The following is an 18179-nucleotide window of genomic DNA, read 5'->3' as shown; positions in this document are numbered from 1 at the left end:
TATAAAATTTAATAATATATTTATAAAATTAGGAGTTTTGCCTGTATTTACTCTAATCCTTAAGGGAACAAACTAGACTAGAACGTTTTGGCTAGAGTTGAATTTTGGTTCATGATTGTACTGGTTTTTTATTCCAAATTCTTTTTTAGTGATACTGAATCTATCTCTGGTGAAGGCCATTAAACAAGAAATTAACGCTTGAATTATTTCCTTTTTGTTAAGTTTAACTTGTAGTGATTATTGTGAATTAGTTATATAATTAGAAAACTAGTCATCTGTTGCTTCGAGTAACAGTTACATTTTATTCAATCGTTCCTGCATGAAAGACCATAGGACGGTAGGCTAAATGTTTTCCTGAAATTAATTTGGGCAATTAACTTCTTTGACCACTTTAAATTCCTAGTCCTGCTGATATAAGTGTTTTGTATCCATTTTTCAATATCTCTACTGCATTTACATAATTTTTTGTTACAAACAAATATTTTGCACGTACATCTTATATTTTACCCAAAATATTTCAAACCTCTCCAATTATAATCAGTTAAAAATCTTCTTCACTCAAATGAATGGTCACTGCCTTATTCTCATTGTGATGGAATCAATATTGCTCAGCAATCGCTGTTAGATAGAAGAAAGATCTGAGGTTTTCCCGGCGTATGATGTTGTTGAAGTTTATTCGGGATTGCCACCGGATAAGGTTCTCCATCTCTGCCGACGTTTCGATGGACGACTCGGCCATCGAAACGTCGGCAGAGATGGAGAACCTTATCCGGTGGCAATCCCGAATAAACTTCAACAGCTGTTAGATAGTGCAAAGCTTTGTGTATGGTGGTTTTGTGTTAGTTTTTCATGCACAGTTACTCAGTCAGTTATGTATGCTAAGAAGTGCTTCAATTCATCATCAAAGTGCCAGTTAACATCTGTTTAAAGACAGATATAAAATGTCTAAAAGAAGTTTCACTGTGGTAAAAATGCAGTAAATTTGTAAGTGTAATTTTGACATCTTTTTGAATATCTGATCTTGGGAAAACTCTGACTGATTCATTCTGTTTTTCTCTGTCATTAGCCTACCTATGCACTAGGCATTTTCAATTACATATTGTTGGTCATTGAAATGCCGAATAGTGCAAAATTAAATTCTCCATGTCGCCTCCTTTTAAATTTATTTTAATTGTGAGTGAATCATGTGGGAGACAAGTATTTACTTTCTCTATGGAGTCTCGGGAGAAAAGATGCATTAAGAGACAAACATAGTAGTCCCTAAATAATTCTTATTCGGTGGAATGCGAAGATTGGTGCTTTATCGAATGTAACTTATCTTTAACATATCTTTGAGCCTCTTTTGTTGTGTTGTAGAGAAATACACCAGACTCCCGAATATCCGGGTTGTGGATTATCCATGCATGAATTTCACTCTCACTCAATTTTTTCCGCTATCTTTATTAAAAAATAAAATCAGACGCAAAATCATTGGAATTACTGCATCAGCGGTAGGATACCCCGGGCTTGTTATTTCCGTTAGAATCCCCTTTGTAAAATGGAAGCGATCGCGTGCTAGCTGCATTTACGGGAGCACCGTGTTCCTGTTTTCCAAGCCTCGCAGTGCACGACCACGCTCCGTGATCACGGATACACTTCCTGCAGCAGTTGCAACCCGGGCAACTTGTGTGAGACGCTACTACGTGGTGTGGTGCCTGAAAGTGTAGTTTCCGACGTCAAGCAGTGGTTTTGAAGCATTTGTGCAAACTACTTAGATGTATCCATGATCACACAGCCACTGATGTGTGGTCTTCAAAACCAGGCCTTACATTGAGCATTAATAATACGAGTACCACCATGTTATTGCCGCTAAAAAGATCGCGAACTGGCAAAGAAAGCTCACATTGAGTTCGGGAAGCACTCTAAAATAACAGAATAACTGCATAAATATTAATATATTGTTTGTTTTTGGTAAAATACGAACATTGCAAGTGAACGTTTGGGTTATTTGTGCGGTCTCTCGCAATCATTAGCCCGGATAATTGGGAGTGCACTGTAGTTTTATTTCTGTTTTCTTCTATTTTCTGTAGCTAAGTTGAAAAAATGCTGTTGTTGAGGATATATTTTAATGCATGCTCTGATCAATGAATTGTATGCTTTAGTTGGTCATTAAATAAAGTCCGCAAAGCACAACAAATTTATGTGGTCTAAGGCTGTCAGTTTTATTTTTGGAAAATTTAAAATTTCTTTTGAAAAATGCTGAATAATTGTGTGATGTTATTTTTATATTTAATAATAGGGTCTATCCATGCGAGTTCAGCATAACTCACAACCTAACCCTTTCAACCTGTTGTATGTCAAAAGAAATCTGAAAGTATTTTTTTTACAGCATTCAGGTACACTTGTAAATTGCACAAATTTTTTGTGGTCACTATATAAGATTTCACCCTTCTTTAAGGGAGAGAATTATTGCTGGCAGTTATATTTCCATCAGTAATGATAATATATATCTGGGGAGCTCTAATTCGTAACATTGTTTTAGGAGAGTGTTACCTACTGAATATTTTATAAAATATTGTGTACTTGGAAGGTAGTCTTAAAAGTTAAGTCAAATTAGAAAGTGTGACACAGTAGACCATTGATAATCCGGAACATTTGAGACCAGATACATTTCTGGTCAATATATCAGTTACCGGGAGATATAGTCCTGCCAGTGATAGTTGCTCCATGATGGTTCAAAAGGAGGGGTGGAGAACCATGCGCCAGCACTGCCCCCCAAATGCACCTCACACCCTCGCCTAGTCATACAACGTTGTCACATGCATATGAAGCACTGAAACAAGCCTGAGCCATCAAAATAAGCCCTCTTTTCGAATCGCCAGAAAAAAGAAATCTTCCTTAGGGTCCTTCACGCTCGTCGTCCCTTCTGGCTCCTTTCTCCAAAGAACCCTTTTGTTTACATGTGAGGTGGGTGTTTCCCTTTCTTATCTGGCAACCTTGCCTCCTACCCCGAACTAGACCCTTGAAATGTCATCGGACAACTCTCAGCGACTGGACTGTTGGCAATTCTGCAACTTAGAAATTTTTTTCCGGGACATCTTTTGGCATCATAGGAAATTCTACAAGGTAGAGCATAGGGTCAAGTAATCAGAAAAACCCTATCAAATTCACCAAGTTGTGATTGTATATAACAACTAATGGTGAATTGTAACTCTTGAATTAATGTTAGTTGTCGCTGATAATCTTATAAGTACAGAGAATGTTTTGGAAAAAATTGCTGGGCATTAACTTGATAAACAACTAGTCTGCATAACTCCTGTGGAGAGAGGTCCTTTCAGGCTGCATGCTTCACGGTGGGGTTTAACTGCCAACGACCTACCGGAGAACATAATGCCGGGTGGTCTGTCACTCCTCTCACGGAATGGCTCACCTCAACCGTGGGTTTCAAACACAGGCCATCAGGAAGAGTTCAAAAGTAATGAGAACATCTACTTGTTTAAAGATATTGTCATACCTGTTATGTACATATTCATCATGGAAACTATTGCAAGGTTCATCCCTAACTTGGAGAAACTGGCTATTGTAATCTAGGATTTTCAAAAAAAGGCGAATTTCTGATCAGAAAAGAGAGCTTTCAGGAAAACAGCATATGAAGGAACTTGTGTTAAACAAAATGTTGATTCTCACTGCTGCAAAATGAGTCCATGTATACATATAAGACATTGGTAGCATTCCCCTTCATGACAGTTGGAACTCAATGAATGAAAAATCTTCATTTCAAGGAGAAAATAAGCTGGTATTGCTTATATGCCACACATTTTTCATAAAACTGCAGATCTCCTTGGATAGATATTATGTAACTTCGGATGTGTAGCATGCACAATAAAGGTAAACTGCAACCCACTTTCAATCCTCTCCCAATTAAGTCCGGAAAGTTTAAGGAAAAGACATCATTCATTGATGCTGCAAATTCTGTCTTGCGAAATCACTACATTTAGGTATCCCAAATCATATGGTGAAATATTTTTCAGAAGGAAATGGCAAATTAATAGACTGGTTCTCGTGAGATTAGCGTGAATATAGCCATGCTCTGAGATGACAATTAAACCACTTAGGTAGCTATACTTTCGGTGATGGCAACTTAAAAAAATATAGATTTTGAAAACTAGGGGAAACCTTGCGTTGTTCGGATAATTTCGTTATTCGATTTCTGGTGTATCAATCTTCTACTGTATTTAGAAACATTGGTCATCAAAGTGATGGTGTGAGTTTGTCTTTAATGTTATTCTTTTGCATTGGTTAATGATTTTGAATGCCTTTATTTCCAGCTTTAATCGTCAGTGGTGCTTACAGGCTATCAGATGTTGTCGGTAAAGCTCCTCCAATAACCAATGTTCAGGCAGTTAAATTTGCCAATTATTTCCTAAGCCGCAAATCTGTGCAGCTACCCAAAGGTGCTTACCATCTACTTCAAGTCCTCAGGGTGTTCACTGACAATAAGGTATGGCACTACATGGTAGAAAAAAATGTTTATTCTTACGATGGGAATGCATGACTGGTATGCTGTAATATTGGTTGTTCATTCATTTCAGTTTCACATTCCTGTATGTGTAACAATGGCTGGTGGTCGTTCTTTGACAAAAGAAACTCCTATGGTCTCAGTTCGAGTCTCCAATGTTTTTGGAGAAGTTTTACCTGCTCTTGAAGGGAAAGTGCCTTCAGTGATCGCTGATTCTGCCATTAGGCTTGTTGGACCTACTCAAGACATCGGATCTGCTGTAACTGTGATGTCTGGGAAACCTCTAAGCCCTGTAGCCTCAGATAAGTGAGTGCAGTTTTGTTTTTTGGCTCTGTGTGAATATTGTCTATTTTTTTCATGCCCAGTACTTAACTTGTTCTATGCCATAACGTGTTTTGTAACTAAGCATTTGTGTGCTTAATTTGTGTGAGTTCATAAACTTGAAATATCACACTTATTTCATTTTTGTGAGTAAGTTAATGTGAATGTAAAGCTCTTATTTTATGTAGCAAGTGTATCTAATTATTAATGTAGCCTCTTTTGATATATTTAAAGTATCTCATTATTCCGGTTGGACAAATGTTATAGAATCCACTGAATTTATAATCATTCTGAGGGTTTGTGTTTCCCAGTATTTTGCTGCTTCACTTATAAATGTGATAGCAGTTATACGGCTGGGATAAAGCAATTTCTGGTCTGAGAAATTATGTGGTTTAGAACTATTCTGAATTACCGATTTCTCGGAGTACATTGCCATGTATTATAGTTGTCATTCATTGTGTTTAATCTTCTTATTCATCTCACCTAATTGTTTAATATGTTCGTATTTTCTTAACTTAAGGACTTTGTACGAGCTAAACTTGCTGAAGGAAGGCAGTGGTGTTGAGAGGGGCTTCTATGAGCTTGTAGTGTCTGTTGGAGGAACTGTTGACCCTAGGCTTGTGGGCTTATCTGGGGCTCATTTGCCACTCAAAGTTCTGGGACCTGTATCTTTAGAGGCAGCAGAAATTGGAACTGCAGATGCAGACCAAACAACTGCTCCAAAGCTGATAAAGTAAGCGAAGTTAGTTAAGGTTTTACTATTTTAATGAAAAAAAATCCTGAGTGTGTTACATGACTTGATGGAGAAGCTGTAGTCTTATTCCATTTTGGTATTCATCATAGCTGAATTCCCAATATTTTGCTGCATTACTTAATGTAATTGCAGTTATACGGTTGGGGTAGAGTAAATTCAGAGGACTCAAATGATTCAGATTGTTCTGAATTGCGTAATGCTCTGAATACACAATACATTGTCGTCATTGGTACATGATCTTTAGAGTTTGTTACAATTGCTCATGGAATGTCATTTGCTGTCTTACTTTGCTGAAATTTGCTGGCCTCTGTGGTGGCGAGGGTAAGTCCTTGCCTGCCAGAGTGGAGGTCGCAGGTTTGAGTCCTGCCTTGGTACTTCCAGGTAGAGGGTCTACGCTAAAGCCTTCAAGGCCATCCGCATTCACAGGGGAGAAATGGAGCGGTGGCCGAGTTTCGTATGAATAGCATCAACACAGAAAAGGGTCCGCTATAGTCTCTCAAACACAATGGCTTCATTCCCTCCCAGCAGTCATTGGCCCTCTGCATCTCAGGAATACAGTGCAGCAGTAGAAGGTGATTTTGATAGAGCCATATGGAGTAAAAACCAAGAGAACAATGGCAAAAAATAGGAATGCAGGTAGAAAAATCAAGAAGTCATCAAGAAAAACCATAAACCTAGAAGAGAAATTGAAAGAGGTCAATTGCTTTGAAAATGGAGAGCGTCAAAGCGATATTGCACAGAAGTTTAAACTCACGATGCCTTATTCTGAATAATGACGAAGTTAAAACATCAGTGACCTCAGCCGCACCAACTTCAAACAAGCGGTCAACACATACGGAAAGTTCATTGTGAATCTGTATAAAAAGACGAAGGTGGTAATCGCTCTGAGACATTCAGTGAAAGCTCCGGTTGGTTCTAGAATTTTTACCCGGCAAGCAGGTATTTTCAGTGCGGCGATATCAGGTGAATCTGCAAGGGTTGATAGCGCAGTCACCACAACATTTTCTGATGAACTCTAAGTTGTGATTGAAAGTGGCTCCTTTCCCCCTCCACTAGTTTTTAGTGTTGACGAGACGATATTGTTTTGGAAAAGAATGCAATCTCGTTCATTCATTTTCAGGGAAGGAAAACCTGGGTCATGTTTCAAGGCATTTAAAGACTGTTTCACATAGCTGCTAATGCCTCGGAGGACTTCAAATTAAAGTGATTTATCATTCATAAACTCCGCTAGCTATGAAATGGTATTCAAAGTAGCATTTACCTGTCATTTTGATGAGCGGCAAAAGGGCCTGGGTGACACAATAATTGTTTTTAGACTGGTTTGAAAAAATCTTCAACTGCCGGCACTGCATTACGAACCCCTGAGATAACAGATGTTCGCCCGCACGACAGGAGGGAATTTCAAAAGCTCGTACGTATTTTTTTACGTGAATAAGTCTTTGAATGAGTGCCTACTATCCCTAAAGATATTTTAAACTATAAACATCTATATAAATAAGGTTTTCTAAGGCTATTTTTGGCAAAATATATGGTTTTGAGGAAATTCGATACCCAACACCTACGCTACCAGGAACGCATCCCTTGCGCTATACAAGGCATGGGTGTACTGCAATCAACCACTTTGGTCACAATCCATGCCTTAATAATTGGTCCCAAGTCACCTGCAGCATCAGAAGTAGAGGTCTGTTAGCAGTTACAAAGGCTGCCTCTGTGAGGATGAGCAAGAGAGAGTGAGGAGGCATACCCAAACATTATCTACTGTATTTCCAAAGTTGCTGACAGGCAACAACTGCCTCAAACACCAAATGTCTGTGGTCGGAGGCCAACGGAGGTGGCTAGCTGTGTGGCAGCTTAGCAGTTGCTCTGTCGTAAGGACCACCGCTTTGCAGGCCTTTATACCCACTGCTTCTTCTCCTATCTATAGAAAAAATTTATGTAGACACAGATCTCTGGATTATTCTTCTTTTAGTATAATCTACCCATCCTCTAGGTAGAGGAAATTTGGTTTCACTAGTGGTAGCTAGCTTCTTCTTAATGATGATGTTTCCTTTCCATTTTCCTTCCTCTGTGTACACCCTCCCCCCCTCCGTAGAAGTCACTGACTTTGTTCCTGGACTGGAGCGGTGTATCCCTGCATTACGTTCTTGAGTTGTTGTGTAGGCAGGTGATGATCCCCACTGTGAAGCCCGCAGTCTGAAGAGCCTCTCTCCATATGGGCTGTATGGACTAGTTGAAGAATGTTGTTGAAGTTAATGCCTAAGGTACCCTTTTCCAATGTGCCCCCCTCAAATTCCTTATTCTTTTGCAAAGGGGTTGATTGAGATTGTAAAGGTGGAGGGATGATCTAGGGCTAGGAAGGTGGATGCTGGGCAATTGGCCAGTGAGCCGCCTCGTTAATGTGGGTGGCTCTCTGCACAAAGTGAGATGGCCAAGGGATCTGATCAGGGAGAGTTCGGTTTTTGTGTTCACTTGCAGGCCTCCTGTCAGATTTACTTTCTCCATGGCCAGTCACTGTGACAGTCCACCCGTTGAACGTTAACACTAGTGATGGATGATTCTAATTCTGTTATAGGAAGTTCTCTTTCCTCTGAAAGAATGAAGGAAGACCTAATATTCCTGTGTGTATATTTTGGGAGCAATTTTTGAAAGGAATATCCCAAAAATTTCAATTGTTTCATGAGATACACGATGGAATTCCTTCGTGGCAGTGCAGAATGGAAAAACAATGGCAGGCTCCACAATTATTTATCGATGTGACCTATTTTGATACAAGTGATCATCATCTGGGACTTATTATAGGTATCATTTCCATATACACTAGAAGATTGATATCCAGGAATCTAAGTAATGGAATGATATAAACCATGGAAGGATTTTCCAGATTTTTCAAAAATTCTATTTTGTTAAGTTGCAAAGCAGAAAATGGCTATATTAGTGATTCATTGCAGTCTAAGAGCCTGGCTGTCTTCATAGTAATACCACGAGAGCTATTCAACTAATTTGCAGTTTTCTTCTGCAAAATATTTCATTATGTGATTTTTGCTACCCAGATCTGATGTTGTGAAACAGATTTCATGCATCATTTCAAGCATCAACGATCGATGTCTGTTCCTCAAACTTTCCGGGCTTGATAAGGAGAGGAATAGAAATGCATTGAAGTTTACACTGTGCGCATCATATTCCCAAAATTACTTTAAATCTATCAGAGGAGATTTGCAGTTTTATGAATGCATGGGACATGAATAATAATTGTTTATTTTCCTCCTTGTAATACGATTGCCTACTTTCTCATTCATTGAGCTCCAACCATCATGAAGAGGAATTCTAAGGACTTCTATCATCAGTGCAATAGTGAAAATCAGCATTTTGTTTAGAATAAATTCTTCAGGTGCCATTTTTCCAGGTGAAACTTTTCCAATCCGAAGTTGGTCTTTTTTTTTTGAAAAGTCACAAGTGAAATAGCCAATTTCTTCAAGCGCAGGAGCCTTGCAGTGCATTATGTTCTCGAGTTGATCATTAGGCAGGTGACCCCCACTGTAAAGCCCGCAGTCTGAAGGGCCTCTCTCAACATGAGACATACAGACTAGTTCAAGATTGTTTATGAAGTTTAATGCATGGTAGTTTTTCCAAAACACTCGCACTTGATGCACGTATGTCATGCTATGGCTATTAGTACTAAATTTTAGAGTAAAATTTCACAATCTGTTATTATTTACGGCAACGTATTGGAAGTGGAATTATCTCTGATCAGAGGATTTGATGATTACTGATGAGTTTATGTTAGTAGTCGTGAAATTGATGAGGAATTTGCTACAGGTGCATGTTGAATAATATGGAGGGGTTAAATATTGATATTATATGGTAGACACGTTAATACGAACAATGTTATTACAAAGTTTTCGTTATTACGAAGCAATTCGTTGGTCCCAATGAAAAGGCCTATCCAATGTAAAGTAAAAGAAACGTTATTACGAGCGTCAGTCCCGGTCCCGGCAGTTACAAAATGAACATTATTACAAAGTTCCGCGAAAAAGAAACTGCATTTAAGTGGATATACACAACGCTATGTTATCATCATTGATCTATGTTTAAGTTCTCTTCTTGTACTGTGCCCAAGAGCATCAATTTCGGTTCTTTCCTCAGTAGGAGATACTTCAATTGCACGCAATATCATATAATAAGCTTCATTCCTGAGGAATTATGGTGACCCATTCATTAACGCTCGTAAATTGCAAGTACAATTAGTCCTCTTCCTAAGCACATTGGATTTATGAACTTTCAGAGGTGCGAACATTTAAAAAATTCAAGCATGCCCGACATTTCACATGTGGTGCCTTTGGAGTTTGCCGATGCCACACGACGTGGCGTAGAGGAACTCTCACTTTGGGCATAATCTGAACAAAGTATCATTTAATCCGGTGAGAAGTGAGGAACTGTTCAGCGTTTCGTCCATTTTATCTTCCTGCGGAAAGAGATTTTTATTTTCGGCCCCGGCTACGTTGCAAGGTAGATCAGTTCGTCACAATCGCGAGTTACGTGCGATTGTGATGCAGTGTTACATTCTGCAGTATAACCTCTCGCCTCAATGCCTTGTATAGGTTTATCAACTTACGAGCAAGGTCTCGGAATTCTGCTACTTCGGATATCGAGGACTTGCGTATAATTTAATAGCGTGTATTATACTCTTGACTTTGAAGATTAAAGGTGCGGGAGATTGAAGAGACAAGAAATTTTGACGAAGTATGTTTTTTTTTTCTTTTGATGACTCTTAAAAGAAACTTTGAAACAAACTTCGATATTACTTCGGTTTTTCTGTCCCATGAACTAATAAGGAGAGTTTACTGTAGCCGGTTTGTAGAAATGAAATATAATTACAGTGGAACTTGGTTAGTACGTTCCTCCTTAGTACGTTTTCTCCTTAGTACGACGATTTCTCTCGGTCCCGGTACCATCGGAACAAAATACAGGTAAAAGTATTTGGTTAGTACGTTTGAAAAAATTGCGCTTTCCTGGTTAGTACGCTCAATTGCTAGCCGTGACGCAACCCGCAATTCGTTCTCCAGTATCTTCCTAAGGGTCGTAAAGCTCCGAATTCATGATTTAATTTATTATTACTAGCCATTAAAATTCTTGCATTCATTCCACATATCTTTCTTCGACCGTGATTTATCCAAATGCATTTCTCAATTCTTATGACGCGATGAATAAAATATGGCCATTTATCAGGAATGCCTGACTATGCAAAACTGCAGCCAATGAGAAGCCCCAATTTTCCCCACCCCGAGCTCCTCACCTTCTGCTGCCTCTGGAGTGCCCACTGCGCACAAATTTCACGAGTGGGCAATTGTTGCTATTGCACGAGTTATCATGATGAAGAACTGAGTCTTATCCAATTCCCACTTTATCTAAAGCAGTACCGCACGACGTCAATGCTACGTAGTACGTGCGTATTTGACTACTGCTGCGGGAGCAGACGATGCTCAGGATCTCCACGCGAAGCTTAGTTTAAAAATACTTGATCTCGGCACGAAAGCAGACGACATTAAACAAATTTTAAAAGTAAAATTCAACTGTATAATATAAAATCTTCTTGTAATTACCTCGTAATCTAATAACCTTGCGTGTTATTATTCGATATATCGATCGCTATAACAATCGATATGGCTTTATTCCAGAAGCGCGAATGTGTACGGCTGTTGCCGTAATTTAAGGTCAATATAATTTTGTCCAATTTTTATGATGTTTAAAAACAACCTGTTGACATACTCAGGGTTGTTTTTATATTCTCCGAGTATGCCTTGACAAAAAAGAAATGACTTAGCTATACTTGTCCTCTTTCTATAAATACATTTAGGATAAATCACGGGAGAAAGACGCCATTTTCATGTAATTGTCTTCGGGAAATCTATGAAACATTGTGATTTTTTATTCACATGGTATTGTTTTTCAATGTAGCGCCCATTTTCTTTATTTTAAAGGCGAAAAGAGTTCAGGAAGGCGATCCTACGAGAACTACCGATAGTAATTGTAATTATGACGACTTTTCCACAGATTGCAATTACCCCGACTGCTATTTTTTACTTTCCTCGTTAGCACGTTTTCCTGGTTAGTACGTTCATTTTTTGTGGTCCCTTAAGAAACGTACTAAACAGGTTCCACTGTAATCTGGAATGAGTCCGGTTCCAAGCATTCTGAATTATCGATCCTCTACTGCAGTATTTAGCTGTAAGATTCGGAAAAGGAGTGTTGTGGTGGAGTGGAAGGCATGGCTTAGGACAACTGGTTAGCAGCTTCAAGTCATGGCAGGGACCCAATGGGGGGAGGGGAGGGAAGAGGCAATCTTTCTACACATGTATGGAAATGATATCTATAATATAAGTGCCTGATGATGATAACTTGTGTCTCAACAATAAATAAGTATTTTTCTACATGAAACGTTGTGTAGTATCATGAAAATATTATAACATTTTTTAGTAGATTATAATCGCAGTTCAGGTTGTTAAAGTCCATTTAGGATCTGTAATTATTTTCTCAAATGACTCTAAGCGTTGAATCACACTTGTTAAATGATCAATAATTTTTGTTAGGAAAAGCAAAGCTTCTTGGCTCTTTGTGGATGCAGTCTGTTGTGTTTTGTATTACACATGTTTATCTGCATATGGACTCGCAGTGGTCCTCAGGCAAGGTAATAATTCATGGCCAATGATATTGATGACTTGATTGATTGGAACTTTTTCTGTGGTAATTATTTTTTGGCACCTAAGAATATCATTTGCATTATTGTGTAATATGAGACTCTATAAGGTGCTAAATTGAATTCCCCATGTCGCCTCCTTATAAAGCAATTTTATTTGTGAGTGAATCATGAGGGATACACACATCATCCTCTTTACACTAAGAGCCCTATTAAACAAGTGCTCATGATGACTGATTGTAGAGGAGATGATTAGGTTTCATTTGTTTGCCACAATGCCGCCATGCCTTAGTGAAATGCATCTGAAATGAGCTTACAGCCATTCTTAGGTAAAAGTTAAATGCAATTTTATCTAGAGTGTTATACATTCTGGATGACATCTGCGATGAAATGGACTCTTTACAGCTGGCAGATGATTTCTCTATCTTATAGTGCTACCCATGCTTTAGGGCATACTTGTCATAACAGACCTCTACTTTATCATTTTTGACTTTATCACTTGCATCAGTTTTAGCATTAGGTAATTAATGTTTTTTACTTTGTCATAAATGAATTCTGTTGCAAAGGTCATGTTTGTTTACCTTCTCTCTACATAAATGCTTTTTTATATCCTATCAACGTGGTTTTAGGTGCCAGCATCCCAACAAATTGGCAACTATTGTGGAAGCTGATAGACACCAGAAGTTGATGCTGCGTTTTACTTTGAAAGACATCCATTCAAATAAAATATCTCTGGCCCATCAAGCATTTGTGCGACTTACTAATCTGAAAACATCTCAGGAAATTGTATTTGTTGCTGAGCCAGATCAAAGCAAGGTGTATCGCTTTGATATGGTGAGTGTCAATGTGTCATTTTATGGTTTTTTGTGACCTCTACAAGTTAATGTGGTAATTATTTTTTGGCACCTAAGAATATCATTTGCATTATTGTGTAACATGAGATTCTATGAGGTGCTAAATTAATTTCTCCATGTCGCCTCCTTATAAAACAATTTTATTTGTGAGTGAATCATGTGGGATACACATCATCCTATTTACAGAATAAGTCCTGTTTAATGAGTGCTCATAATCCCTAGAAAGTCACTTGCTCTATTGAGCCCCTGTTACACCCAATAGTGAAGGTTCAAGCCCCTCAAATTCCTGTATTTACCTTTCCGTACTGATTGTCTTTTGTGTGGGTGCTGTTTCATTGAGGAATAAGGCTGTTTTTGCCTTAAATTGCTTATTTGTGTAAAGTTTTGTCCATGTCCTGGTATTGTATGGGATTGGAAAATAGCTTCAGATCGTAGTGTGACAGCAGAAACGATTTCCTAGACACTGCACCTAACAGTTATATTGCACGAAATTAGGTACGAGCAAAGCACGAGAGGTGGTTTTAGCTGGATGTGGTTCTGTGATCATGTGGAAAAGTTGCACCATCTGTGATGTAACCAATGTTGGAGTGTGTCTAAGCAGATGATGAGAAACCACATGTATCTGCTTGTTGTTGTAAATGGCTCGCCCAAATCATTCACACTTCCTTCTGTACCTGCTTTCATGTTGCAGAACACCTCCATCTCATATGGCTTGTGATACCCCGGTGCACAATGGGTGGTCAAAATATTCTCAACATGGGTGTGTAAATCTCGGATTTGCTGTTGTGAGGCAACATTATTAAGCAGCGGCATCACCTTCAGAGCTCTCGCAGAGCTATTCCAGGAGCTGTTGAATTCTTTGAATTCCTGGAATAGCTCTTGCAGAGAGCTTTTCCGCCAGGGTGCAGTAAATCCCAACTTACAATCTGCATCTTTTGCACCATTACTTTTCATTTAGAATGCCACATCCCTTTTCTAATTTTGCCACTTGGTGCCCGCTGCCTTGTCTTGGATTTCAAAAACTGCCAATGGCTGCAGATCATTCATCATAGCGTAATATTGCATTTCACTTAATTAATATTGCTTGAATGTTACAGTACACTTCATTTTCATCAGAAATGTCGATTCCTTTTGTAATGGTTGAGGTGATGCCATAGATGATACACCTTTTTGTGCCACCTCCAAGTTCTTTATTCACCCATCATGTGCGTAACACCCGGATACCTCCCGCACCCTTGACAGGGCTGCCAAATTATACTATACATATCCTGCTATTCCTGTATGCTCAAGCATTTCATACTGTCTTTATTTTTTCCAAACATCATTGTTTTTGGTCCCCTAAGCACCAAATCTACAGGCCGCTTTGTAAGACTTTACTAGAGGGATGACTACCTGTATGAGGTGTTAGTAGTGACATCTGATACTGCAAGCATTTTTTTAGATGTTCCTCTTTGGTTGTCATGTCAACACTCTCCACAGATCGACTCTTACTCTTCCTAAATTTCAGTGCATGTGCAAGGGCTTGTTCCACGGTAACTTAAAAATTTTGTAAAGAATGTTACAAGGTCTAAGATACTGCTGATAAATGCATGCAACCCTCTATCCACAATTATCAACTCCCTTCTACAAACTCTCTAATTTACTAATTTAAGACTTTTACTCATACATTAGATGTTATATTGTATCTTCTTTTATCGTCCTCTTACCACCATTCTTTAGTCACAGAAAAATGTTTGAATAAATCATCAATGTGCAGGGCTTCGCCTTGTTTGCTAAATGATTTTCCATTATATTGTTGAGCCCGTAAATATTGTGTTCTAATTGTCAATTATTTTCTTGTCTTATGTTTCAATTTCTATTTGAGGATGTGTACAGAGTACTTGGCATGAATACTTTGACAGCATATTAATGGAGCAAAGTTCACTAGCCCCAATGTGCCCTTATGAACAGGAATGTACCTCATGTTTTGTTTTGAAATAGGGGTGTGAAATTATTTACATAAGTAGAAAAAAGTAAATATTTTCTTGGGACTAATTTTTGATTTGGTCTTATTGCAGGACGTCAGTGGCAGAGCTGGAGATTTCAACCACCTCTCCGGCAAATATTCTTTAGACCTTGTTGTTGGAGATGCTACGATCTCCAATGCAATTTCCTGGCCAGTTGCTGATGTTTTGCTTAAATTTTCTGACTCTCAAGCTGCAGAGCAACCCAAAGAAGCATCTCCTAGTCCATACCTTCCGAAACCGGAAATTCAGGTAAATGGATTAGGACGAAGAAATATCTATTATTTAAGGTGTCAAAAGTTAAACACTTCATATGTACAGTCCAGCCGGCGAGAGTTGTCCGATGGCACTTTAACACACTCAATGCTGAAAAAATTTATCATAACACACCGCCACGCGGAAAAAATATTTTGCAATAATATCAGATATTATGTCTTCCTTAATCGTATACAATCATACATAGTTCAAAATTATTAAAATTTGCACTATTAATAAAGAAAATATTAAATATTATAATAAAATTATAATAAATATATTATAATAAAAAGAAGGCAAAAAATCTGCTGCAAGAAAACGACTTGTATTCAGTCACAGGAGAAGACACACTGAGACGCTGGGCACAACTGCAGGGTCTAGTAGGAAACGCTGAGGCAGATGGCGGGCCGAGAAACCTAACGGGACCGATGCCTTGTATTCAAGGCATCCACGTCCTAGGCTAGCGCGGGATGCCTTGAATTCAAGGCATCCGCATTGAGTGTGTTAAAAGGAGAAAGGGGCGGAGAACCCTGCGCCAACATGGTTTGCAACCAATCGCTATCCCCCAAATGCACCTCACACCCTCGCCTAGTCTTGCAACGTTGTCACCTGAATATGAAGCACTGAAACAAGCCTGAACCACCAAAAAAAGCCCTTTCTTCGAATCACCTAAACAAATAATTCTTCCTTTGGATCCTTCACGGTCCTCGGCCCTTCTGGCTGCTTTCTTCACGGGACCCTTTTGTTTACATGTGATGTGGGCGTTTCCCTTTCTTACCTTGCAACCTTGCTCCCTACCCCTTCTAGCTGTCAGCAGACAACTCTCGGCGGCCGTACTTTATGTGCAACAGATAATAAAATACAATGGATAGGTTTTATGATAAACTTGTTTATTTCAGCAATTCGTGACGATATTTAGTGCTGTGTTCATATGCCCCTCAGGCAGCTCATGGTTCTCAGTAGCAGATTCACAATATTTATTTGAGGTTTAAAATTTGAAATCATGATTTCTTTCTCTTTAAGTGCAAATTTTTCAGCCACTGATAGAATTATTTATTTATAAAACTTGTGTGATACATGTATCCAATGCTCGTTGGGATTAGGGCTTCTCTTATGGCCTAGTCACCTCCAAATCATTGGTAAACTAATGATTCATTAATCCAACTTCTATGCAGATATGTTGTATATTATCTATCTGCCCTTGGATATGAAGACAAGAAATAACTTGCTGTGTATCTTTCTCCCAACATGTGGTCCTCAGCAGTGTCATATATCCTATTAAGTTTAAAATAATGCATCAGAACTTTTATGACTGCATTTCAAATCTTAAATGTAGATTTTTTTAATTCTTGAGTCCATGAATTTACTTGTTAGAAGAAATTCTATCATAGTAATGGTGTAATAATTTCTTCATTTGTGAGTAAGCATGTCTAGCATGCACTTTGGTCATATTTTCCATTTATTTTTTTGTCCTGTCATAATGTTGAATGATTTTATCTTGCATTAATGATGTCATTTTAGGAGTAAATGTTTTTACAATTAAGGAGCGTAGAAATCAACATAAGATGGGACAGTGTTTAAATAGATTATACTGTATGTGAAATGTTGAAAAGGAATGATATTGTTGATTATATTTGGCTCATGTTACTCCATTTATAGTAAATTGTTTGGAAAAAAATTTCTATGTATGAATTTCTCTATCCCCAGCATTTATTCCGGGAACCAGAAAAGCGACCTCCAGTGATGGTGTCAAATCTCTTCACTGGATTAGTTTGCTTGCCTCTCCTCATACTCTTTGGCTTGGTATGTATTCCTCATTGAGCTGTGAAATTTATTTCTTTTGCATGATTTTTTTCCGTTAGTTAAGTATCTTTGGCAGTTGCATTCTTTATTTGCTATTCTTAGGTTTGAAACAGAAAGTCTGCCAAATTTTAAATTATAATCCTTAACTTGTTTTTTCTATCAATTTCAGTGGTTGAAGTTAGGAATCAACATTTCAGCATTTCCGTTGTCCCTGAGTGCCATTGGATTCCATTTGGGTTTGGGGGGTAAGTGAGGTGTTATTCTTGCTACAATTACTCAAATAAGTATTTCATCATGCTTAAAAAGCTTTCCTCCTCCTGAATTTACTTGAATGGCATTAAATATCTGATTATTTTATTCATTATTTATAAGGATAAGTCTTATTTTGCTTCTAAATTGCTAATGGCTCTCTTCTTTTCAGGTATATTTGCTCTCTTTGGTGTATTTTGGCTGCAGCTGAATATGTTCCAGACATTGAAGTATTTGCTGGCGGTGGGTGTCGTTACATTCCTTTGTGGGAACAAAATGCTGTCAAAAATTGCAAGTGAAAGGAAGCATTGAGTGAATGTACTTTGATTATTTTCTTGTTTTCCATGAAAATGTATGAAGTGTTGGGTGTCTTTTTTAAATAAAAGCACAAGTCTTTTAAGTTAAATGTATTTTTATGGTTTTGTTTTATCTGGTCCGGCTTCTGTGCCTTGTATTTAAAAAATAATTTTTCCCTCTTCTTTTCCTGGTTTTTTGGCTGGAAATGTCAAAAATCATTTATTTTAATATTCATCTTAACATATCAGTATTTATGGGACTGCACCAAGTTAACTCCCTTAAGGTGCTATATGTATTTGAAATTTATTGACCTAAGCCTAAGGGTGAATTGAATCTATTTTGTGGTTGTTCCTTAATGTTGGTCTCTCTCGTGTGTGGAGCTATGAAGTTATGGAAAACTAAGAATATCAAGGGAGGTTTTGGTATTCTGGAAAACTGAGAGAATTAAGCT

At 38.2% G+C, this 18179-nt stretch overlaps 1 protein-coding gene across 2 annotated transcripts in view; it reads left to right on the top strand.

Moving 5' to 3' along the window:
* The window catches only part of LOC124154673 (dolichyl-diphosphooligosaccharide--protein glycosyltransferase subunit 2), a 29411-nt gene extending 11570 nt beyond the window's left edge, over window positions 1–17841 (top strand). For both annotated transcript variants that reach the window (XM_046528543.1, XM_046528542.1), the window contains exons 6-13: window positions 4308–4480; window positions 4572–4804; window positions 5340–5552; window positions 12897–13101; window positions 15179–15376; window positions 17087–17182; window positions 17352–17427; window positions 17604–17841. In XM_046528543.1, coding sequence (XP_046384499.1) covers window positions 4308–4480; window positions 4572–4804; window positions 5340–5552; window positions 12897–13101; window positions 15179–15376; window positions 17087–17182; window positions 17352–17427; window positions 17604–17743 — 1334 coding nt within the window. In that variant the 3' untranslated portion in view covers window positions 17744–17841. The remainder of the gene's footprint in view (window positions 1–4307; window positions 4481–4571; window positions 4805–5339; window positions 5553–12896; window positions 13102–15178; window positions 15377–17086; window positions 17183–17351; window positions 17428–17603) is intronic.
* The last annotated feature ends 338 nt before the right edge of the window (window positions 17842–18179 follow it).

Source organism: Ischnura elegans, chromosome 2 (assembly GCF_921293095.1).
Source record: "Ischnura elegans chromosome 2, ioIscEleg1.1, whole genome shotgun sequence".
NCBI lineage: Eukaryota > Metazoa > Arthropoda > Insecta > Odonata > Coenagrionidae > Ischnura > Ischnura elegans.
Note: the sequence above shows the minus strand (reverse complement) of the source record. Positions and strands in the feature narration are given on the sequence as shown.